A 26,012-nucleotide genomic window follows, 5' to 3' on the forward strand; every position below is an offset into this window, starting at 1 on the left:
TATAATTTCACTCATATGTGTAATCTCATGAAAGAACTAACAAGGAAAACAGACCAATATTACCTCAATGATTTACACAATAATATGTTAACAGTGAAACAGCACCAGAATGTTACTGGCAGTTAGATCTCGGTTCAGCAACCACAGTACTTGAATTCTGGCTGACAGCTAGGGTGGGGGTGGTTAGGGGCTTGAGGGATTGAGCAAAAAGCAAAAAGGACTCATGGACATGGACAATAGTGTGGTGATTGCTGGGGGGAGGGCGGTACGAGGGGACTAAATGGCAATAGGAACCAATAAAAATAAAGGATTGATTTTTGTTAGTTTTTAAAAAGTTAGGCAATGATCTTTTTCTAAAAACTATTAAATAATGATTTATTAGGGACTTATCAAGCTCCTTGAGTCAGTAATTACTTGATCAATATTCTGCCTTATGTTTTGTCATCTTTAAAATTTATATTCTCTTGATATATTCTCCGGTTTTAAAAGGAAGGTATGTGAATGTTGAAAGATTAGAAATAATATTTCCAGAAGGCCTGACATTTTAAAGCCATTGAGTTTCAGGAGTCTTCTGCTTACTAATATATTTAACTCTGTATTTGCATTGGTTTTACTATATCATTTTTCCTCTTCAGGCTGTTATAGATGCAAATATTTTTCCCGTTCTCATTGAGATTCTTCAGAAAGCAGAGTTTCGCACCAGAAAAGAAGCTGCTTGGGCTATAACTAACGCAACATCAGGAGGCACTCCAGAACAAATAAGGTGTGATACGGATTAAAAAATGTTTTTTTTTTTAATGTAAATGGGACATTTACAAGTTTGAAATAATACATACTTTTTATTTGTTGATAAAACTAAAACATTATTTCTGTCTCTTTAGTAAGCATTTTTATGTAAAATGGCAGCATTTGTTACATCAGTTATATTACTCATTTACAGTGGTTAATTTTTTTCATATAAAATATGATTAACATAATTCTCCTTGGCAGACTATTTATAAAATTAGAAATTAAAAATCTGAAAGATAATGGTCTATTTCAATTTGAAATATATACTGTCATGGGTATTAACTATTTCTTAGACTATAAAAAAATCATATACATGTAAGTATTGTATAAAAATGGCTAATATATTTGGGTATCTATATAAAATAAAATTGAAATAGACATTTGTTTTTATAATAATGCTCTTTTAATCACCATTATCTTTACCTGTAGATAGGGTTTTATTTTTGTGTAGTAGTTTTTAAATTTAATGATAGATTTTTGAATCCAGCCCTTTTATTGTTTGCTTGGTTTTTTTTTTGTGTGTGTGTGTGTGTGTGTGTTTTACTAACAACACAAATAGTGGGTGCATGGGCTTTGAAATTAGCTGCTTCCTTATCCTGTTCCTTGAGTAGAAGTTGTGTGACCTTGACAAAGTCATTTAACCACTCTACTCCAGTTTCTTCATTTTTTAAATGGATTCAATAGTGGATAGTATCTTATAGTAGTATCTTGACAATTAAATGCACTTCATACATTTAAAGTGCTTAGCATGGTGACTAAACTTCTATGCTAAGATTAGATGCTATTATTATTTGTAATAATTGTAATTTTTATTATCAGTATTAATTTCAAAGTCTCTTCTCATCTTGTGCTTTTACTGTTTTTTTCCCCTTGCATAGCAAAGTTTTACTTTGCACTCCTATAAAAGCCTGGCTTCATACAGAATCTTCTTGTTCTGAGGTTCGCTCCATGAAACTCAGGACTTTTAAGTTTTTGAAGTAACTATTTAGAAGGTATTTTCTAATGAGTATTTTATTTATTTCTTAATTTATAAAAGAAAAAGTCAGACTACTATGCTATTTTACAAATCACAGGATTTCAAAATCTAGCTATTGTGAGATCATTGTTTATTATTGCCTTCATTTATTATTACCTTGCTTTTCAGATTCATATGTCTATATGATAATGATATCTTTCTCTGATTTTTATTTTCCATTTAAACTCCTTGCTTTAACCAGTATTTTAATTTCACTTATGTCATGAATACAAGCAGTAATAAAATAAGCTCTTTCCTTTGTTCTAGTTTGTATTTTTTTTAATGCTAATGTAATTTTAATTGTTTTGGGACCTGAAGTTTGTTTGCCCATGAACAGTTGTATTTTTTTCAATTTATTTTCATCATATGTCTATTCCATATATTATTCCTTAAGTTTATTAGTATGAATCAAATAAATAAACAGATTACTTTTCTAACCATTTTAATCATTTTGTTTAGTCTGCATATAGGGGAAGAGGTCTCTTGATCTCAGATTAAGTTTTGCATGCATACCATGAATATTGTTGCATATCTGATGTTGCCAGTTAAATCATTTTACTTATTGAGCAACAGTAGTGCATCAGGTGCTTTCACATCTTTTATTTCCTTTAACATCATAACTCTATGAGTTAGTTATTCATTCAACAAATACATTTGATGAGTTATAATGTAGTACATGGCAAGTGAGTGCTTCAGTAAAGGTTTGTACACTATTTTTAAGGGATGGAAACTAACTTTTATTGAGTGTCTGCCATATTTTCCAGCAACCCTCTGAGTTTGATACTATTATTACCCCCATTTTAAGATGGGGATAACAGGCACAGAGTAGTTAGTCAAAGTCATACATAAGGAGTGAAAATGGAATTTGAAGCCATGCAGTCTGACCTCAGAGCATGTGTGTGGTTTTTATTTCATTTTACTTTTATGCTTAATACGGACTTTCTGCCAGGTGAACAAATCAGTTACTTTATATACATTATAAATGGGAAAAAAGAGCTAATAAGAACTAGAAAAGAACAAAGCATTATGAAAGTGATTGATTATAGTGAGTATTATTTATTAAAATTATTCACAACATGGCTCGTTTTGTTCCTGGAAGCCTTCTGTGCTTCTGAAACAGAACATATGTTTCAGAACATTAGCTGTGATTTTGTGAGAAATTTTCTGAAGCTTGGTTTGTATGTCCCTCTCCATTTTTACTTAACTCCTCCATATTACCTCTATGTGTGTATAGAGGCTCATCCTTAAAAATAAACAGCAAAAACTTATACCCCACTTAGTGTTGACATGCCATGCAAAAATAGGCCCAAATACCAATTTGCTTGCATGTTTTGCATGTATATTTTTGTAACATTCGTAATGCCATTTACTGCTAATTATGTTAAAATATGAGAACAAGAGAGTAAAAAATGTTTTTAGGTTTCTATATAAGTGGATATTTAATTGTTTTTAATGTTTGAGTTACTAGGAATACTTAATTGTATATATAACATTTCACTGAAGGATATTTTCATGTCATTGCTATAAACAATATTTAAGTCTTTTTCAATGTTATTTCTTTCCCCACTTTTTTTTTAATTACTCTGAAGGTATTTGGTAGCCTTAGGCTGCATTAAACCACTTTGTGACCTATTGACGGTTATGGACTCTAAGATAGTCCAAGTGGCTTTAAATGGACTTGAAAATATTTTACGTCTTGGAGAACAAGAATCTAAGCAGAATGGGATGGGTATTAATCCATACTGTGCTCTCATTGAAGAAGCATATGGTAAGCAGTCAGTTAAAAATTTATAATTACAGTCAATTCTTATTAAAATTAAGGTATAATTGATGTACAACATTACACTGGTTTTAGGTGTGTACAACATGACTCAATACTTGTAAATACTGTGAAATGATCACCACAATAAGTGTAGTTAATATCTGTTGCTATACATGGTCATAAACATATTCTTCTTATGATGTGAACTTTTAAGATTTACTCTCTTAGCAACTTTAAAATATAAATATAATTATAGTTCCCATTCTGGACATTGTATCTAATGACTTACTCATTTATAACTGGAACTTTATACCTTTTGGCCTCTTTCAACCATTTAACCTACCCTCTACTCTCTGCCTCTGGCAGCCACCAATCTGCTTCCTGTATCTCTAATCTCGGTTTGTTTTTTTTTAGTCTCCACGTAAGTGAGAAAGTATTTATCTTTATCTGATTTATTTTACTTAGCATAACACTCAAGGTCCACTCATGTTGTCACAAGGCCTTCTTTTTTATGGCTGAATAATATTCCATGTACACATACAGTAGTCCCTCGCTATATCGCGGTTCACCTATCGCGGCCTCACTGTATCGTGGGATTTTAAAAAATATATTTAATTATTTATCGTGGATTTTTTGCTATATTGTGGGATTTTGCGGTACTGTATACATATGTTTAAGAGTGTAGAATAAATGTAAGGTTCCTACTTTGCGAAGGGGTCTGGAACATAATACCCGTGATAAGTGAGGGAATACTGGACATCACATTTTTATTCATTCATCCATTCATGGACACTTAAGTTGCTTCCATGTCTTGGCTATTGTAAATAATGCTGTATGGAATGTGGGGGTGCATATATCTTTTCAGGTTAGTATTTTTGTTTTTTTCCGATACATACCCTGTATCTGAAAGTAGAATGCTTAATCATATAGAGGTTCTATTTTTAATATTCTGAGGAAACCTTACACTGTTTTTCGTAGTGGCTGTTACCAATTTACATTATCACTAACAGTGCACAGGGTTCCCCCTTTTCTTCATGTTCTTACCAGCACTTAACCTCTTGTTTTTTTGATAAGAGCCATTCTAGCAAGTGTGAAGTGATGTCTCGTGTTTTGATTTGTATTTCCCTGATGAGTAGGGATGTTGAGTATCTTTTCATGTACCTGTTGGACATGTACCTGTATGTGTTCTTTGTATAAATGTCTTTTCAGCTCATTTGTCCATTTTTAAATTGTGTTGTTTGTTTGTTTTTTGCTGTTAATTTTTATGAATTCTTCATATACTATGGATATAAACCCCTTGTCAGGTATATGATTTGCAAATATTTTCTCCTATTCTGTAGATTAGCTTTCTTTTTTATTTGATGGTTTCTTTTGTTGTGCAGAAGCTTTTTAGTTTGATGTAGTCCCACTTGTTTATTTTTGCCTTTGTTGCCTTTGCTTTTAGTGTCAAATACAAAACAATGTTCACCAAGACCAATGTCAAGCTTACCACCTATGTTTTCTTCTAGGACTTTTATGGTTTCAAGTCTTACGTTCAGTTCTTTTACTGATTTAGAGTTAGTATTTTTGTATGGTGGAAGATGGTAGTCCAGTTTCATTTTTTTGCACGCAGCTGTTCTCCCCCACATTGTGTATTCTTGGCTTACTTTGTTGTAAATTTATTTACCATATATGTGTGCGTTTATTTTGGGGCTCTCTGTTCTGTTCCATTGGTTTGTATTTATGCAGATACCATATTGTTTTGATTATCATAGCTTTGTAATATAATTTGAAGTCAGGGAGTATTTTTTTTTTTTATCAAGATTGCTTTGGCTATTTGGGATCTTTTGTGGTTTCATACAGATTTTAGGATTTTTTTGCTCTGTTTCTGTGGAGAATACCATTGGACTTCTTATAGGGATTGTACTGAATTTATAAATTGCTTTGGGTACTATGGACATTTTAACAATATGCTTCCAATCCATGAACCCAGAATATCTTTCCATTTATTTGTGACTTTCAGTTATTTTCCTTATAGTTTTCAGTGTATAGGTCTTACACTTCCTTGATTAAATTCTTAGATTTTTTTGGATGCACGTATAAAAGGTATTATTTTTGTAATTCCTTTTTCTAATAGTTTATTAGTGTACAGGAACACAACAGATTTTTGCATATTGTTTTGTATCCTGAAACTTGACTGAATTCGTTGATTAGTTCTAACAGTGTTTTGGTGGTATCTTCAGGATTTTCTATATATAATATTAAGTCATCTGCAAATATTGACAACTTCGCTTCTTTTCTGAATTGGATCTCTTTTATTTCTTTGTATTGCCTAATTGCTCTAGGACTTCCAATACTATGTTGAATTAAAGTGTTAAGAATGGACACCCTTGGCTTGTTCCTGATCTTGGAGGAAAAGCTTTCAGCTTTCCACTGTTGAGTATCATGTTAGTTATGGGCTTGTCATATATGGTCTTCATTATTTTAAGGTACATTCCTTCTGTACCCACTTTGTTGTGAGTTAGTCAGTTCTTAATTATCTTCCATAGGCATTTGCCCCCTCCAGTTCCATAAAAATATTTTGTGTAAAAGCAGTGTAATATTTTTGAAAATATTATTTGTTACCCTTAATTTTACTACCATAACAATTTCTTTTCATTATTTGACTTCCTTTTGACTTTGTCCTTATGCACAAATACTTTACATTGCTATAACTGCAGTGCATATGTAGATTTGTGTTACACTTTTTAACATTTTGGAGAAATTTTATATTTTTATATATATAACCTTTTTTTAAAAAGATTTTATTTATTTATTTTTAGACAGAGGGGAAGGGAAGGAAAAAGAGAGGGAGAGAAATATCAATGTGTGGTTGCCTCTTGCACACCCCCAGCCGGGGACTTGGCCTGCAATCCAGGCATGTACCCTGACTGAGAATTGAACCGGTGACCCTTTGGTTTGCAGGGTGGCACTCAATCCACTGAGCCACACCAGCAAGGGCACATGTGTAACTTTTAATAGCCACATAATGTTGAGTGAATATTGCAGGTTGCTTCAGCCATATTGAGTGCAGTTTTATTTTTTTGGTTGATCACTAGTTTGTTTCCATATTCTTTACCACTTTACATATGCTAAAATAAGCATCTTTCTGAATATAATTTTGTATGTTGAAATAATATATTTCTATAAATTTTTAGGAATACTATTGCTGAATTTTAGGCACAAACTTCTTTTTAAGCTTTTGGTATGCTTTCTTGTTTTGCTTTCCCAAGGTGTGTTACTTGACAGTGTCATTGGCATTGTATGAATCTACAACCCCTTGTTTTGTTGGTTTTGCTGAGTTAGCAGATATAAAATGGTATCACCAAGTTACTTTTATGTTTCTCTTGTTTTATTTCATGTAGAAGGTAGTATTTTTCTTGTGTTAGTGTATTTTCTCATTCAAATTGCATGTTTATTATAGTTCAATTCTTATCTTTTTTGTAAAAATTTAAATTAATTTTATTTTACAGTTGTTTACTTTAATGTGACTTTTCTCCTACTTTTTACCTTTTTATTTTAATAAGGTAAACCATGTTCATTAATGTTTAATAAATGTGTCAATCTAATCTTTATTCCTTCAAAGTTTACAAAGTCATTGCCCCTACAGAGATTTGATGAATTCTGTTTTATTGGCTAGATATTTCTGATTGGATTCTTAAAACATTTAACTTAACTTACATGAATCTATCTTTGGATAAGGCATGAATCTAAGTTTTCTTTTTTTTTTCCTTTTAGTATGTTCCTATTAAATATTCACTTCTGACTTAAGTTCCATTATATGGTTAATTCAAGCTTTTATTTATGATTCTTAAACCAAGCCTGGGATAATTTTCATTTCAAAATTATATAATGTCACTGGTTCAGATACTATGTAATTATAAGATATTAATCAGATTTAAGAATATTTCCTTACTACAGTATTATTTTGACCCCAAGTTATGGGAGAGTTTGGGCTATTTTGTGATTGTGTATAGATGTGACTACTTTGCTAACTCTTTCTATTCTGCAATAATATAATTAAAGAGGATTATCTGTAATGAAATGAAAACTATTTTCAGCATCACCCAGACTTAGGTGTAGATATTTTTTCTTGTGAGCTATCAGTTTCATTTATAAGTTGTACTTGTTGTAAATTATATGGTAGCTATATTGGATTTGCAAATAGTACTCATTTATTATATATTGATACCCTCTGGCTCATTTATGAGAGAGTGTGTGCATTAGTTTACACACATTTTACTTTTTCCATTTGCTTTTGTTGCTTTCCCTTTTTGTGCTTTTTACTTAGTACAATTACTCTGGAAAGAACCTGTGGAATTACTTAATCTAAAACTGTCATTTATGGTGTGGGGATTGCTGGAGGTGGTGAGGGATGCTGAATGGAGGTGGGAAAAGGGAGAAAACCTGTGACAACTATAACATCATAAACAATAAAGTATAATTGAAAACCTGAAAATAAGTAAATAAAAACAAAGCAAAACATTAATAGCAATAGAATGAAGTATTTCATTCAAATAAAAAAATTTTTTAAAAAGTGCTTGGACCAGTGGGGGAAGAAAGTAATAAAAAATAAAATTGAGAAACCAAAGTATAGAGGAACAAGCTTATTTGGGCAAAATCACATAGCTTAGCAGAGTGGAGTCGGTGATCTTCTTACTCCCAGATGTTTGCTGCTTCCTCTTACCAGACTGCCCCATACTCTCATTTTTGAACTAAAAGACATCAGTGTTAGCTACAGTATGTACAAAAATTAGATAAAAATAACAGTCCCATTGCCAAGTGGACTGATGGATGCTATTGATTTATTATTTTGATTTAAATACTAATGTTGAAACTTGATTAACAATTTTTATATATATGCTTTGAATAATAGGTCTAGATAAAATTGAATTTCTGCAAAGCCATGAAAATCAAGAGATTTACCAAAAGGCTTTTGATCTGATTGAACATTACTTCGGTGTAGAAGACGACGACCCCCGCATTGTGCCTCAGGTGGATGGAAACCAACAACAGTTTGTATTTCAGCAGCAGGAAGCACCAATGGAAGGGTTTCAACTTTAAGTTTGTGGAGGAAAAAAGTAATGGCTAAAAAGGGTAGTTTTCAGATCTCTCCTCTTTGTTACCATGTCAGTAGGAATGTTTGTGTTTTTATGCAGAACAAACAAGAAAGAAGTTGATGCACTTCTAAAAGCAAAACAAAAATTTCTGTTCAGCTGCAATCTCCCAGTATAGTTTTTTTATTTTATTTTGATGTGCCTGTATTTATGTCTTTTAGTGTTTGTCTGTTTCTTAATCTATTTATAAACAAATACATTATGACATTATTTATTAACTTAAGCTTGGAAAGGAGAACTTTGGTAAAGTATTACATATGGTTCTGAATTTTTTCTAGCATTCTTGGAAACTGCATATTAGCAGTACAGATATTTATAATTGTTTTGGCAGTAAGTCTGACGGGCCCAATCTCTACTCAGTCTACCTCTTACCTTGAAGCAAAAAGAAAACAGAAAAGCTTCAGAAGCATTGAATAGTATAAAATCTAAATTAGAATGTGAAAATAACTATTACCTTAAATTAGAAATCACTGTGCTGTAGGTTATACTTTGCAAAAAAAATTACAACAAAAAATGCTATAAAATTTATAAAACACAGAAATATTGTACTGATAATCAATTAAATGTGGCAATTGTGAAGAGAGAAGTCATTCTTCATGTTGAGCACATTAAAATGATTACACAACATTAAATATTTGTGTTTTTAACATATAAATGCTATTATATTAGTGTATTTTGTAATTTGACCAAATGTGCTACCATTTTTGAAATTTTTCACTCTTCATTTTAAAAAGCACCATTTTAAGGGATGCCATCATGAATCTAAAGTAGTGTTGCATAACAAAAATAATACTGTAATTCTTTCTCTGATTTTTCATAGTAGTAATTGAAAAGTTTCATTTTCTGTTCACTAATGAATTTAGGTACTTGAATGGCAAAATTATCCTGAAGAAATCACCTTGATATGTGCTAAAGTTTATTAAATATACTTAATGTTTGGACACTAAAAGATGATATTAATGAAAATTTCTAAGGACTCTTTAATATGGTTGAAAGGTATATTAAGGTTTTTTGTTTGTTTTGGTTTTGGTAATACTCAGAGGGTCATTCCGCTGTTTGTTACCAATCAGTGCATTATATTACATTTGTATCAGATTGGTCCATATATGTGTTTTATGTATTAAAGGCAAAACCTCTTCAAACTGAAACTTTAAAAAAAGTTTCAATAGAAAAATTACTTATATATTTATTTATGGATACATATATATGTGTCTGTGTGTTATTTTCACAGTACTGTACTTGGTAAAGTTTTCTAAGCAGAAACAGTACTGTTGAACTCTGTCTTTTCATTTATAGGCTACTTACATTTCCAATTATATAACTAAAATACTTATTTAAAAATTAGTTTACAGCTGTTTTAAGATGGAACTAAAGCATTTTTGATATGATTCATAGTCTATTCTGTAAAGAAAGATTTCATTTATGATAGCATTTATAATGTTTCTGCTGGAAATCAGAGGCATGTTACAAGAAGAAAAATGTATATATGAATACTTTTAACTAGTATGACACTTTGTAAATTATATATCATGAAATAAGCTTTTGGCAAGACACTTAAACCTACAGCTATAAAATACAGGTTTAACTGATGTCCATCATGCTGACTGTATCTGCCAAACCTCTTTTATATTAAGTAGAGGATTGTATCTGTGCCCTTTTTATTGCAGTAGAAGTTACGAAGTTTAGTATAAAAGGTTTCTTTTGCATTACATATGTTCAAAAGAACAGGGTGGTTATATTAAAGATTAGCAAATAATTGATGATGAATTTATCAGATAAAAACTTTTTTGTGGTATAGATGATTCTAAATAGAAGGTGACAGGGTATTCCACTCTTTCTATTCAGTTGAACTTAATAATGAAGCATAATTCATAAACTAGCCAGCTGTGCCTGCTTTTGAGGACCCTATAGTCACATTAACAAATCTCTTAAACCACATCTTTCAAACAAATAGTTCTTATAGAAGAAAAAACAATATATGTGTGCGTGCGTGTGTGCACAAACATGTATAGAATGATCTGTGTGGGGAGGATTTTTAAATTTTTGCCAGTAAAATAAAAATTTTATCTCTTAAGTACAGATATGACCATATTTTAAGCAAATATAAAATTATATTTAATTTTATTGCTCTGTTACTTAGGTAATTAATTTGATTAGATTTGAATGCAAGGGACAGTAATAGCTGGGATCAGCTGTTGGCGTGGTGATGACTATTGAAACAAGACTAAAAATAATTATTCTTAATTTTTTTTTAAACATGACTACTTTCAACTGTACTGTTTAAAATGCTCCAAAATGTGTTTTCATTAATCTTCACTGACTCTTGTTGAAAAAAATGTTTTTAACTTGCTTTCCTAATATTCATTATACTTAAATCTGAGAGAAATTGTGCCAAAAAAATTAAAACATTAATTTCTTAAATCAAGGATACTTGAAAGTCCTTTACATTTATTTAAGTAAATTTAGTGTTTTATTTTGTCTGTGTTTGATTTTACTAATCTATGCAGTGTACTTACTTGTTTTATATTTGTAAGTAACTTTTTTTTTAATCTGTAAGTTTTATTTTGAAAGGTGTTCCTACGACTTAATTCTTAGTGTCATTTTGTTCACTTACTGGTAGTACCAGAACAAGAAAGGGAAAAATAAAAAGTATTAAAATTTGCTGGCACAGAAATAACATATCATTTGAAACTATAAAACCTATTTGCAGTTAAAGCTTGATTTGTCTGATAAAGGACTAAAAGAAGCATTACCTTTGCCCTTCATATTTTTCTTCTCTTAAGGAGGAGCATTATGGAAAAAGTAAGTCATACGAAGTCTTAATGGATTCTTGTTGCTGTCCTAAATTCAGCAATCTACCAGTTGCTTTGTGAAACTGAAATCTAAGTATTGTTAACCTTTACTCAGTTCACAGCATTACTGTTTTATTTAATGTGACATATAAGAAGCCAATATCATAGGGCTTTAAAAGGATAATGCATCTTTAAGTTCTGGTTGGGGAGTGGGATGGGGGATGCGGATATTGTTGCCTAACTAAATAAACCAACATTTGAGCAGTATGCAATATTATGAAATGTTACAGCACTCTTATTAAAAATAATAAAATACTATTTTACAATTGCATTTATATATGTGTCTATTTCATTTGTTGTTAGATTATATGTATATTCCTAGCAGAGCAAAAGAAGACGCACTCATTGATTAAAATTCCATCCACTTTTTAAAATCAATAAGACTTGTTTATAGCATATGTGATTGAAGCAGTATATTTGCTTATATTTTAGAATCTATATATTTTGCTATAATAGGGAAAAAGTCCAGTTTATGTATCTCAAGCCTCGGCAATTAGTGGACATATTCACATATTTAATTGAGATTATTTTTTTCTTTTCTGTTATTTAATGCAGTACAATACATTTACTTAAGAAATAAAGTTTAAACCTAATAGAAATCAGAGGGTTTAACTTTCTTAATGTACTTTGGAACATAGGCTCACAAAGAAGCCAAGCCTAAGTCCTCCTAACCTATTGTTTTCATCTTTTGTCACCATGTTTTTTTGCTTTGGCTGGCTTAATTCCTTTCAGTATTTGAAACTATGTTAATTACAGAGTAGTTGAAAGTAACTGGATCAGTTATTTTTAGGGTAGCGTTCCTGATAAGGTAGTCTGCAATTTTAGAGGCAAATGAATTACTAAAAACTTAGGAAAATACAATGTACAGGTCAATAAATAGACTTCAGTATGCAGTGGAGTTCAACTTCCCAGGAATCCCTACATATACCCTTTGGTGTACAGGATGATGCTCCAGCCGAGCCTTGCCAGGGCATAGATGAATGTGCAGAAGTGGAATTGCAGGGTTATATGGTAGTTCTCTCTTTAATTTTTTGAGGAACCACCATATTGTTTTCCATAGTGACTGAGGGTTCCCTTTTTTCCACATCCTCACCAACACTGATTTGTTGACTTTTGAATGGCCATTCTGAGCAGCATGGAAGCAAACTTTTTTAACATATTGATGACAAATATGTCTTCACTCCTCACAATGTCTTTGCTGGGTAGTCCAGTCATATTACCTCCTGACCATACATTTATGGACGTTGTCAACATCCACTCCACCATCAACTGGTGAACCTTTGGCATCCTGTCTTCCGTGAATCCATGCATTCTAAACCCAGGTTCTGCTATTATAACCAAGGCTGTCTCTATCTAATTAGCCAATGGTGCCAAATACTCACCTGTAGTTCCTGACTTGATGGCAAGGTTAATTAACTTCATATTGTTCTCACAACTGCCTTTAACTGAAGTGCTGGGTTCTCAGCCACCTCAAGATGAAAGTTACATTGATTGTTTTCTGGTACAGCCATTGGCTTTACTCACTGTTCCAGCCTGGACATTTATCATATGAATGTCAAAGCCTGTCTGCTTGTGGAGCTTTCTACCACAGGGTGGCTATAGGTGATGCTGGGAACCAAATGCATCCAAGTGCAGAATGTCAGTTCTTGAGTCTAGCACCTATGGGCTCTCAGCCCCTAATTTGCCAGATTGCTGTTGAGGGTGCACAGGCCAATTTTGCAGCTGGATGCCCTGGTACTGGTTACCAAGAGGATGATACCTTTTGATGAACTGAATATTTTACCACTATGTTGTGATACTCTATCTTTAGTAATTCATTTTCTCTTAAAAGTTTCTTTCATTTGATGTTAATATGGCTACTGTAGCAATATTTTGCTTATGAATTGCCTGCTATATCTTCTCTCCATCATTTTACTTTCAGCTCTGTTGTTCTGTTGTTTTAGTTGTGTACTTTGTATGCAGAATATTATTGTTTTTAATACATTCAAAGTATTTTTATATTTACTCATCAGAGTTTGGTTTATTATTCTGACTACATCTGGATTCATTGACTATGCTATTTTGCCGTTTCTCCTTTTTTTTCTTTTCTGTCTTTTTCTCTCCCTTTCTTGCCTTTTGACTAATTTTATTTATTTTTAACCATCTCTACTTGTTTGAAAGTTTATATTTTTTTAAGTTACCCTAGGGATTTTAACATATATATTGAACTTAATAAAATCACAAGTTGATACCTTTACCTTCCTCTCAATACAAGAATCTTATTTTGCTCAACTTACATGCTATGTATATTTTCTGACCAAGAAGTTAGATACTTTTAGAGTACACAATGTTTATTTTCACCATTTTTATTTTTTTCCCACTTGAACCTATAACCACTCAGTTCTCTCTCTCTCCATATATATGCATAAAATTTTCTTCTACTGGTTCTGCTTCTGTGGTAGAACCCTAACTGATACAGGCACACCGCTGTCACCACCAAACTCTAGTTCAATCCTGTGAAGTATAAACTTTCTGGGATTCTGGCTTCCTGTGGCTAGCCATCCTCTCAGCTTTTACAGGCCTCATGCTTCTGTCTGTTCTCCTCACATGTGACCCACTAGGATAGCCAGATGCCTACTTGGCAAATAGTAGCCAGCCTTAGATTGGTTTGACTCCCTGGATTTTTACTTTCTTATTATCTATAGCAAGCATCTTCCTTCTTTTCCCAACAGTTCAGCCAAGTGTTAAAAGATGCTCTAAGGATTACTTTATTCAGAATTTTTAGTTCAATACTAGATGACTTCTCTAGACATCTAATTTTCCATCTAACCAGAAGTGGAAACCATTGAAGTTATCCTTATAAACATTTTCATTGAATTTTTTTCCCTATAATATTTAGAATTCCCCAGGAGCAAGGTGCACAGAAACTTTCAAGGAAGCATACAGAGTAAGATATTTTTAAGAGAATTACCAAATACAGTAGAACTTTGGTTCAAAAATAGGTTTCTAGATTTTTATACTCTTTCCTAGACTGATTTGTCTGAGAAAAGACTGGTGTGCTAATTCTTTCTCACCTCTTCTCATAATCAACTTTGTATTATTGTGCCCAAAGAAAGGGAGGGAGGGTGAGAGGGAGGAAGGAAGGAAAAGAGAAAAGGAAAGAAGAGGAAGGAAGGAAGGAAGGAAAAGAAAGAAGGAGAGGAAGGAAGGAGGGAAGGAAGGAAGGGTACTTGTCATTCATTCTGAATCTTACTCATGCTTTTCCATGTGTTGCAAAACACTTCTGGGTGACAAAATGGCGAGTTCAACAATGGATAGCTGCTGAGAAAGAGTTCCATGAGGGCAAAGCAAAGAGCTGGTGTGTGAAATGTTAAAGCAGGCAGTGTCTTGGTTCATCCAAGGGTGATCTCAGCAATGCTTCCTGCATTCTCTATCCTAGAGTTGAATTCAGGCATGAGATTATCATCATGGAAATGTATGTTAACATTTTCGTTTCCAAATCAAAATAAGACTTTTTCTAACAAAGTATAAGTTTGATTTGACTTAATAGTTTGACAATAAGGACTGGCCTTTTCCTTAAAATTACAAAGATCCTCCATAAAGTGAGTGAGCTAACTATGCAGCTTCAAGGTTATGATTGAAAATATATGCAAGGTACATTTAATATACAATAAGCTGGAAATTATGCCATTTCAACTACTTACATTTATGATTTAAAATTATACAGAAGTCACATGTGTAATTTATGTAATACTTTAAATCAGTGTTATCCCAATAAATTTAATTAAAAATATAGATGCTAAATTAAAAATGCAAGAGGAGATACATAAGCTGTTTTAAAACTTAAACAAGTTTGAGGACCACCGATACCTGTTTTCTTTCTTTAGTGTTTGTCTTTGTTAAATTGCTTTGACAAGTACTGTTTTAATACTTGCATAATTTTAAAATAGATTTTGAAATGAATAGTTCTTGGTTTACAAGACTTTTTAAACCTGTTCCACTTAATTACAAACTATAAAAGGGGTAACTAGAGGGACTATTCAAATACCAAATACAGTAGAACTTTGGTTCGAAATTAGATTTCGAGAGCCCTTAGTGATTTTAGTTCAACAACATTTTAATGATATATGCACAGTGTTCATTTTAACTTATCTGTAATGACCAAAAACGACCAAACAGCCAGATAAATTATGACAGTCATACAATGGACTATTTTAACACTAAAAGTAAATGAATTCATGCTACACATAATTTGTGGATAGATCTTACAACATAATGGTGAGCGTAAGAATCTATGCTCACAAGTGCATACTGTGCAATTCTATTTATATAAAGTTCAAAAACAAATGTATGGTGATAAAGCTCATAACAATGGTTACCTTTGGAGGGTAATAAGTGACAGAGGGTAAAGAGGAGGTTTCTGAGTTGCTGATGATGTCCTATGTCTTGACCTGTGGACAGTGGTTACTCAGGTGTGTTCACTATGTAAAATCTATTTACTGTGTATGTACTTGTCTGTATGTTTCAATAAAAGTTTACTAAAAAGTAAAAATAGAGGACTTTGTGCTTCTTATCACTAAAAAATGTCATAGTAAATATTCTATTTTACCTATCTTATATTGTTGCTCATAATAGTGATGATATTCTGATTAACTCTTCACCACTTGGAATGTCATTTAGACTTAGCCTGTGCAGCTAATGCAGCTTCTTCACGCCATTTAGCTTTCTTTGCCAGGTTCCAACTTGTTAAAGATTCATGTCTTTCTACAGCCTGCAAAAAAACAAAAACAAAAGCATTGTAACTCTTGAGAAAAAATTTGTGTTTTAGGTAGATATATATAGGAGAGATTCTGTGAAAAGGAGAGAGAAAAGTAATTTAAAACATATACCACAAAGAGTATCCAAGAAAATCATACTTTGGTATAGAAAAAATATTGCTGGTGGCGAGACTTCCGGCCAAGATGGAGGCTTAGATGGACACGCTAGGTCTCCCTCTACAACTAGAGAGGAATACAACTACTTCAAAACAAAGGATAACTAGAAATTCCAGAAAATAAAACTACACGGAAGCCCAACATATGAAGTTATAAACCAGCGGTGCCATTTGGGCAGGTAAGAGTTAAAGAGGGCAGCGCTGTTTGCGATCGCACCTGAGACCGTGGCGGGGCAGCAAGAAATCCCGGCTGCGGTCGGGCCCCTGGCAGTGCGCGACCCCAGCGCTGGGGAAAGCAGCCACCACATCGCCTTGAACAGTGAGGCCCAGGGGGGCGGGAGGACGGATCCCGGTCTCCTAGCTGAATAACTGTGTGAATCCATCTTGGACCCCCGCCCCCAAAGAAAGCACCACAGGGCTGCGAAATAGGTCACAGACAGGCGCCGGTCGCTGACTTGTGACGCATACACAGGCACTGCCCCCTACAGCCGGCCCAAGAAAACAAAACGCATCTGTCAAAATGAGGCAGACAACTATAGAAATCCTGGTGACACAGCTCACCAGGCAGCAGATAGAGAACCTGACAGATGAACAGATAAGAAACCTGTCAGAGGCTCAGTTCTGGGCCATTGTTATCAGGTGGCTTACAGAATTCACAAAGGAGCAGGAAAAAGATAAGAAGCGAAAAACATTTATAACGAAAGGAACAAAACCGCATACGAGACAGATGGTGAGGAAAAAAAATCCAGAGTTCATTTCAACAAACTGGAATATGGAGAAGGAACAAGCAGTCAACCAATGCAGAGAGAGGAAATGGGAAGCAACGATGAGAGGATCAGAAACCTCTGGGACAGCTATAAAAGGCCCAACATAAGAATCATTGGTTTGCCAGAGAGGGAGGAAGATGAACTAGAACTTGAAAAATTGAGTGAAAATATAATAAAGGAGAACTTCCCAGACTTGGGGAAGGGAATAGACTTGCAGGTCCAGGAAGCAAGGAGAGTTCCCAAGAGACTGGACCCAGGGAGAACCACTCCAAGACACATTATAATCAAAATGTCAAAAATTAAAGATAAAGAGAGAATCTTAAAAGCAGCAAGAGAGAAGAAAAGAATTATGTACAAAGGGGTCCCAATTAGACTATCAGCTGACTTCTCAAGGGAGACCCTACAGTCAAGAAGGGACTGGCAAGAAATATTCAAAGTAATGAAAATCCAAAACCTACAACCACGAATACTCTATCCAGCGAAATTGTCATTCAGAATAGAAGGACAGAGAAAGTGTTTCCAGGACAAAATAAAACTGAAAGAGTTCATTAGATCCAAACCACTGTTATATGAGATGTTAAAGGGACTGGTTTAAAAAACAGAAGCTAGGGAGAAGAAACAAAGGCAAACTAAACAGGCAACGAGAGTGGAAAAGGAACTGTGGGTACGGGAAGCATATTGGGGGGAGGTCAACAGGGAGGGGGAGTGAGGAGAGGGAGGGAGATGATATAGGAATTGGGGATCATGGTAGGAGGGAATGGAATAGACGGAGAGAGGTTGGGAGGAACTGTATGCACAACTAATGGACATAATCTAAAAGGGGGGGACAACTGGAGGGAGGGGGGCCACCGGGTGGAGGGGAGCAGAGGGAAGGGAAATTGGCACAAATGTAATATTTTAATCAATAAAACACATTAAATCTGAAAAAAAAAAATATTGCTTCAGTTGCTAGACTTCCAGGCAACAGGGCAGCTGATGTCAGAAATCTGCCCCACACTCTCCTGGCACACAGAGATATCATTGTTGGATAAAAAGTAACAAAAAATATTAGCCCAAAATGAATAAAGGGAAATCCTCAGGTACCTGGAATGAAAAGAACTCAAAAGGCATGAGCTGATGGAGGATGAGAAGGACTGAAGCCAGGATAGAAGGAAATAGTTTCATCACGGGAGCATTAGGCAAAAATACTGGCTTTGACAGCAGTGGCCTGGTATTTTAAACTCTATACCAACAGGCATGTCCAGGATTTGGATCTTGGGCATAGAATTGACCTACCAATAAAAGTTGGAAGTATTAGTAATGGGCACCCCTATGAAATTTTAAAACTTCTCTCACCATCCATAGGAACTGGCAAAGAAAATAGACATTTATCTGAGAGGAAAAGAAAAAATCACCTGTGAAAAGAAAATATAATTATTATCATAATTAGGAAGAACTCTAACTAGAAAATAGATCTGAGGAAATAATCTAAATGCAGTACAGAGATAAAGATACAAAAAATTAGAATAGAGAAGAGACATGGAGAATAGAATTAGAAGTTGCAACATACATTCATAACAGGTGGAGAGAGAACAGATACACTGGGGGAAGGGGCTATCTTCAAAGTTTGACAGTTTAGACTTTTTCAGAAGTAAGGGAAGCTATATGAGGAGGAACCTCCCCCAAACGGAATTTATTTATAAAAAATTGTCTATTCTGTCACCTTCAAAGAACTCTCCTTTTGATGTAATACACCTATTGAGACATTTTTCCCTCTGCTCAAAAGAGTTTTTGAACTTGTTGATTTTGATGCCTCTTCTGTTGTTTTTTTGTTTCACATCTTCCACATGGGCAAAATGTTTCCTTTTGAGGACTTGTTTCATCCAGGGAAACAAAAAAAGCCACTCGGGGAGAGATTAGGTGAATAGGGAGGGTGAGGCATGGGAGTCATGCTGTTTTTGGTCAAAAACTGCTGAACACTCAGCGTGATGTGAGCAGGTGTGCTCGTAAATCACCCATAACAAAATGGGCAAACACATTGAAACAGTCTTCAAAAAAAGTTTACTGAAGATGAATGCAGCCTCTCACAACAATGCCAGCTGGTACATGCATAGATGGGCTGCTAGAACTCTCACCTAGCAGGGAAGTCTATACCACCAGGGGCCTGCCCACCCTCAAGAAGATAATTCTGCCCCTCCCCCCCCACATAGGTTCTTAGACGAAATAGCAAACAATGTCCTTAGCAGAATAAAAGTTTGACATTGGTAGCTAACATGCAACTCACTGTTCACATATCTAAAACAGAGGACTGTCATGCCTACCAGTTCTTCCTCCAGCCATAACCAATGGATTCATTATCCATCTAGTTGTTCAAGTAAAAATCCCAGGCTTTTGGGCTTCTTTGTTCCATTTTCTCACCTGTTCTCATGTTGAATTTATCAATGTTCTATTCTTTGTGCCTCCCCCAAATATATTTCAAATTTCTAACCTTTTCTCCACCTCCATCTGCCACAATCTTAGTTAAGGTACTTGCATTAATGACTCAGAATGAAAGGTGAGTTGGAGAGAGACAAGAGGGACAACAGTGAGACTATTTTAGAAGATAGTACAGTAAACTAAGCAACAGACCAGGGTGACAACGGGAGAGATGATGAACTTGTCCAATTTGGATATATTTTAAAAGAGAGCCAACAGGACTGATGATGTGTATAATTTACTCACGAGCAACTGGAAAGATGACAAAACAGTGAGTACCTGGGAGAGGCCATTTAGATCGGATGGTTAGCCAAGCTTTCTCCGAGGAGAATGAGAAGAAGCCATCTATAGCAAGAACAAGGAAAGGAAGGAAAGCCTAGAGAGGAGAATAAGTTTGGTATTAACAAAGAGAAAAGAGCCAGTGTGGATGGGAGATAGTGAACAAAGAGAAGATGGTATGAAACGGGGAGGATCCAGACAGCAACAGGCTTCAATCTGTCATTTAAGAGCTTGAAAACCATTAACTTGGTGGGCAGTCATTTTGTCGAGGGCAGATTAAAGATAAGAGATGACCAAATTTCTTAATTCTATGTTTAAGTGTTCAGCACAGAAAATATTTTTAAAATTTTCCATTTGATGAGAATAATTTCAAGGCATAAGTCCTCTGCCAAGATAATAAAAATAAATGGGCATGAGCCCAGAGAACTAAGATGTGTGGATGCAAGCAAACTATTCTGTGCATGCAGCTGTCAAAATCTAGTCCCGACTCTTACTGTACTACTAAAACACAATATTCATAAACAAAGTTATAATCACACTCTAGTGGGCTTAGTTGTAGGTGCCACAGTGCATAGATATTAATAAACTAGTGTGTGTCCAAAGGAGAGCTTCAAATAGAAAAAGGTTTTAGGGATAGAGTAATTAAGCCTGGAGAAGACTCATAAAGATGTATTATATGTCTCCTAATATGTGTGGGAGCTGCTGTTCATGGTAAAAAGTGATCAGCAGGTGGAAAGATTTGGGGAAGCAAGAAATAAAATCAGAGAATAATTAATTAACCCTTAATTTCTATCTAGAAACCACACATTGAAGATAGTATATAAACAAACTAGTCAGCTTTGGTGATTACTTCCAACTTCTGCATTTCACAATCTATGCAATAGCTAATTGAGTTCATGATTTAAGGAATTATCTAGTCTGGATAACTCTCATACAGCTAAGTTCTTCATGTGCAAATTTTTAATCAGGTAATAAACTGTTCTGTTTTTTGTTTTTGCTTATCTTACAAATGGAAACAAGCTTTTGTCCCTCCAGCGTATATAACTTATTGACTCGAATTTCCATGAACATGTTTATTTCCAGTGTAGATAGATGTATGTGGGTGTGGCTCAGGGTGCCTAACACAAAACTATTCTTATGTTGAAAGAACAACAATAATCCCGAAATTGAGAAAGCTCATAATATTTCTTAAAATTCACTTCTATTTTCCCTACAATCCCAAGTGAAAACACCCTGTACTTTTCTGTCTGTCTTCTGTTTTAAAGTCTATATTTTAAAGAGGTACTCACCCTTTTGGCTGATGCTATCACTGCAAAGCAAGCGATTATTGTGAGTCCAATCATTATGTAACAAGCTTTCACCCGAGCTTTGTTTCTTGCAGCATCTATCATTTCTGGCCTAAATCAAGATATGTATTCTGTTAATTACATTAAAGCAATATGATTTTCTGAGTGGCATAATAGACAATGATTTATAATGTAAATATTCCAAAAATTTCCCCAAATGCAAATTGCAGATGTGAAAGATCTCCAGATGCTAGGCATTATCTTATTAATTTCAAATTAGCAGGCATTTATTTAGGTATTAACTAATGTTAGCCACTGCAAAACCACAGTGTAGTATTTGGATTCTAATTGCTTAAAATAGAACTGATGTTTTTCACTGATGGCGGGATGGGGGTTGGGGGGAGGCAGTGGCGATAAAAGTAAGAATTAAAGCTTCTCTATGTCTATGACTCATGTTCATTTAGTCCTTGTTTTATTAAGTGGTCTTTGTTTTCAGTTTTAAACAGGCTGTTTTTTAAAACTAATTTTCATCATTTTATTTTTACTGACCTCCCAATCTCTTCTTGCCACCTCCCATCGCATCTCAATTAAAGAGACTATTTATTATACATTTTATGAGGATGACTGTTATTATATTGTTATAATACATTACATATTTTTGTAAGAATAACTATAGAGAAAAGGTGTTTCCTTCATGGTTTTTGCATGAAGCTTTCAAAAGAAATGATTAAAATCACAACAATTTGTCAAAAAAGAGAAAATATTCCTTTGTTTTCTTATTATAATTCTGACCTTTTATATGGTTACTTGGAAATTGCGTAGTCTTACTCATGAATAAAATTATATGCAAGTTACCCCAAAATTTAAAAATACTACTTACAAAGTAGTGTTGCAAAAGTAATCATGCCTGTAGGCCTGTATTTTGAAATCAACTTTAACAATTTGCAATAATATGAAGTGGAAGTTTATAAATACATATGATATAAATAAAAAATGATTCTTGAGAACATATTCAGCAGTATTCTTTCTTATCTAATGTCAAGTTTAAATAAAATGCAGTTACATTAAAAAATTCTATAGAGACAAATTGCAATTTCTCTTAAAAATGAAAAACTTTTCTACTTGAAAGAGCACAGAAAACCAGTAGCTAGTCTAAGCTTTTAGGCAGATTAATGTAAATTAAGATGTCAGTTGCAAACAGATGACTATGAAGACATTATTGGATTATATTTGTTGTTGACTTTTGTTCCAGATGGAACCTAAAAGACCTGATATTTTTTACTCATCCATTTGGCTTTCATCTACTATACCAAATTAGTTTAGCACTGAAAGAACAAGAAAAAGGACAGTTATTATTAAATATCATTAGTGGCTGGTACAATTATAGGTCACTTGGTAATTATATATCCATTAAGAGCATAAAAAGTGAAAGCTGTTTACACTGTAAGTCTAACAAGCAAAAGAGGCATATCTGTCTTAGGTAATAATGTTTTTAAAAATTATAGAAAATTAAAAAGCGAAGAATATTCAATACTTTCATATTTCCAATGCAAAACTATAATACTTTTCATAAGCATCTTGTTCAAAGTTAAATTTCCCTGTTTGGTGTTGTATGAGGAGGGTATTATATGGGGACTAAATTGCAATGAAAAAATAAAAAAATTAAACAACAGATTGAAAGTTAAAAAATAAATAAATAATTTCCCTGTTTATAATATTACTTTTAACTGTGATCCCAAGGAAATTAAATTATTTCTATAAAATGGGTCTCTTCACACATACAACTATCTTAATGCAATACTGGATCTATGCTCTCTTTCTAAATTAAGTTAAATTAAATTCTTTTTACCCAATACCATTTATCTCTCCTATACACTCTTCCTCCTCCAGGGCCTAGTGTCTCTTGACAAGCATTAATTTACAATAATGCTGGTTCTTTACATTCTTGATTACTGTGTTACAGCACTAGAACTCAAAAAAAAAAAAAAATCGAGGGTGATGCTTTAGCTTGCTGAGGCTAATTTCTGCAGTTTGGAGTGAATAGGTCTCAAAGAAAAGAAACTTTAAAAATAATATTAAAAAAGCCTCTGTGGATGATTAAATGTGGACAACACATTTCAAATTCCATGTTATTTCAAATTCTATACCTATTCTTCATTGAATAATTTGATCCAGGAAAGGAATAAAGGTTTGAGAATTCGTTACTGAGTGGATATTCCCCACCACGTTTTATTTATTCATTTAATTAAAATGCTTTTGGTAATTTGTAAGTTAATAAGCAAGGAAAGTGTAGGTAATATGTGAAAAACAAGATGTAGGTCTAGGGTTCATTATCTATTCTAATAGGCATTGAGTATATTGTACAACGATAATATTCAGAACATCTTAAGTTCTTATTTGATATTATAGTTCTACTCTATTTTTAAAAAAGGTATTAGATTGATTTAATTCTTGGTTTCCTTCCTTTTTACCCACACCCTTGCAAAAATGCAGAAAGAATACTTTTCACAGGTTACATTTCCATTAAAAAAAAAAAAAACAAAACAGGTTACATTTCCCCTGGAGGTGAAGTTGTCAGCTTATTGTGTCATTTATAGAACCCTTTTCTTGGGTTTGGGGTGGTGAGGAACCCAGCGATGCTCGGGGTCCCAGCCCGACTAAACCCGGTGCTCCGAAGGCTGTAGAGCCACTACGTACGCCAGGCGGCCCCCACCAGGAGGTCACGCGGATGCTGCTTCTTCCCAGAGATTTTTCCCTCCGACACATGGGCCATGATCCTTCCTTGGGTTTTGCTGGGAGCTGCCACCCGCCCCTGACTCTGGGCGACCAGGTAGCCACCTGGGGTGCACTCGCGGATCACGCCTTCTGTTTGGTCTCAAAGCTCCACGGCCTCACCGCTAGGAGTTCGCGGAGGGCAGGTGTCTGAGTCTGGGGAGAAGTGCCCACTGAACTTCTGGGTTTTCACCCAACTAGAGCAATCTCACTGCACGCTTAGCTACCCACTGTTCAGCCAGGGAACTTGACATTTACGCGAATGGGAGGGCGTAGGTAAATTCCTTAAGGTCGTAGGTATTATTGTAAAGCACTGCGTGACACTAAGGCGGCCTCCATTCCAGGGTGCACCCAGGTCGGGTTGTGGATGGACTCCGCGCCCCTCGAAGCCCGGGGCCCAACTCTCCCCAGCGTGCGAAACTCAGATCGCAGTACAGATCACACTTACGGGATTCGAGGCGGGATGTCCTCCATCGCTTTGAAACGCCCAGTCCACAGCAGGATTTTCTTGTCGAATTGGGAAGGCTTGTGCTCGGCGGGGACCCTGTGAACCTTCCCTGCTGCAAAAGCGGCAGGGATGGATGGAGGAACCGAGAGAGCCAAGGCACAGCAGATCAGCGCGCGCTCACGCCTGGACAGAGTCCTGGATCCTCGCCCGCCCTGCCGCAGCCCTCTTCCCATCCCTGACTCACCTGGACCCTGGGACCCAGAACTGCCGGGGGTCCCGCTGCTGGAGTAGCGGGGGAGACCCTGGGGATGGAGAGCCACGACTCGCCTTCGTGCGGCTTCTCGAGGAGCCCCCGGGGCGCAGCGGAGGATGCGCCCCGGGAGGAGGCACTGGAGGCTCCTGGCTGCCGGCAGCATGCTGTGCCCAGCTCCCGCGCCTGCAGCTGCGGGTCAACCCAGAGTGCGAGCTCCCCGCACCCCTGTCCCAGCACGCGGCGTTCCCAGGGGAGCTGGGAGGCGCTGTCGGAGCCTCTGACGCGCGTACACTCGGCTCGCGGTCCCCGCCCCCGGCCTGTGACCCTAGATTAGGGCGTCACGACCCTAGGCGCAGATTCCCTCTGCAGGCTGGGCCCGGAAAGCGGCCTGCCTCTGCTTGAAAACTCTCAGCGAGTAGACTCCCCATCTCTTGAGATAATTTCCTGCAGCTCATTTTAAAGACATGTCTTTCTTTGTACAAAGAAAGCCTGTTTCCATCAGACTTTCACCCTTTGGTTCCACTTTTTGGTGTACAAGAGAATAAATTTAAACTCAGGTGTAGGACACTGCAGATGTTTACCAAGTACGCGTCAGGACAACCAACAAGCTTCTCTGCGCCCATGCTTTTTCTCTTTTCTAGGCGACACAACCTCAGGCGTTAACAACTGTTTTTCTCCACCTGTTCATTTCTCAGTAAGACCACAAACTCTCCAGACTGTCTTCAAAATGAGCCTTTCTTTTACCCTCCTCTATCTTACCTCTGCTAAAAGCAGAGTACCTATCAGCTGTTCCTTGATGTCTAGATGGGAACAGGGACTCAGGGAAAGGGCTTGTAGGAAAGCTGTCTGTGCTGAAGGAATTTACTTATTTTACTTACTCATATTCCAGGGACAACAGACCCCAGCCAGGTGAAAGTGCTCTGGAGACCCCGACCAGGCCCAGCTCACCTGCCTCTTATTCAGTGTCTGTGAGAGTCCCTCCACACCTAGATATGGCCTTATACTTTCACTTGGGTCTGAAGATATGCTTTTTTTCCCCCTTAGTAACTACACTGACAGGCTCTTGAAGGCAAGATCTCTATACCTCGAATTGTCTTTCACATAATGATGCTTAACAAAAGAAGACAGAGCCATACCTCTGTAAATAAATGTGCATTTAGAGGACTTATTGCAGAAAAAACATGGGCTTTGTCTTCATACCAAGGTTTAAACTCCTTATTTGTGACTTAAAAATTGCACAATCATGAGCAAAGTCATTTAAGCCATCAGTTTTGGTCTCATTTGTAAA

The 26,012-nt window shown here is 35.4% G+C and overlaps 2 protein-coding genes and 1 pseudogene across 4 annotated transcripts in view; 1 reads left to right on the top strand and 2 right to left on the bottom strand.

Moving 5' to 3' along the window:
* The window catches only part of KPNA5 (karyopherin subunit alpha 5), a 56,997-nt gene extending 47,785 nt beyond the window's left edge, over positions 1–9,212 (top strand). For both annotated transcript variants that reach the window (XM_090280611.1, XM_090280612.1), the window contains 3 exons: positions 636–763; positions 3,394–3,572; positions 8,461–9,212. In XM_090280611.1, the coding sequence (XP_090136737.1) occupies positions 636–763; positions 3,394–3,572; positions 8,461–8,648 (495 nt within the window). In that variant the 3' untranslated portion in view covers positions 8,649–9,212. The remainder of the gene's footprint in view (positions 1–635; positions 764–3,393; positions 3,573–8,460) is intronic.
* Positions 9,213–12,642: 3,430 nt separating this feature from the next.
* Positions 12,643–14,616, bottom strand: LOC150007664 (ribulose-phosphate 3-epimerase-like protein 1; annotated as a pseudogene).
* A 1,001-nt stretch (positions 14,617–15,617) lies between these two features.
* Positions 15,618–24,984, bottom strand: FAM162B (family with sequence similarity 162 member B). Of its 2 annotated transcripts, none has more exons than XM_090280614.1 (4): positions 24,716–24,984; positions 24,472–24,580; positions 21,255–21,363; positions 15,618–16,303 (listed from the first exon to the last, which is right to left on the bottom strand). In XM_090280614.1, the coding sequence occupies exons 1-4, from the start codon at positions 24,885–24,887 to the stop codon at positions 16,205–16,207; spliced, it is 489 nt and encodes a 162-aa protein (XP_090136740.1). In that variant the 5' UTR covers positions 24,888–24,984; the 3' UTR covers positions 15,618–16,204. The 2 variants fall into 2 exon arrangements, with proteins under 2 accessions (XP_090136740.1, XP_090136739.1); XM_090280613.1 differs by having other exon boundaries at positions 24,472–24,583.
* Between the last annotated feature and the right edge of the window lie 1,028 nt (positions 24,985–26,012).

The sequence above is a fragment of the Furipterus horrens genome, unplaced genomic scaffold (genome assembly GCF_987537825.1).
Source record: "Furipterus horrens unplaced genomic scaffold, mFurHor1.1.pri manual_scaffold_6, whole genome shotgun sequence".
Taxonomy (NCBI): domain Eukaryota; kingdom Metazoa; phylum Chordata; class Mammalia; order Chiroptera; family Furipteridae; genus Furipterus; species Furipterus horrens.

What these genes read in the sequence shown, in the direction of transcription:
- FAM162B (XM_090280613.1), bottom strand. Translation starts at nt 24,887, where the DNA reads ATGCTGCCGGCAGCCAGGAGCCTCCAGTGCCTCCTCCCGGGGCGCATC. An exon ending in TTCTGGGTCCCAGGGTCCAG is followed by an intron (nt 24,584 to 24,715) that starts GTGAGTCAGGGA and finishes CCGCTTTTGCAG; the next exon opens with CAGGGAAGGTTCACAGGGTC. An exon ending in TGATAGCATCAGCCAAAAGG is followed by an intron (nt 16,304 to 21,254) that starts GTGAGTACCTCT and finishes GTTTTTTTGCAG; the next exon opens with GCTGTAGAAAGACATGAATC.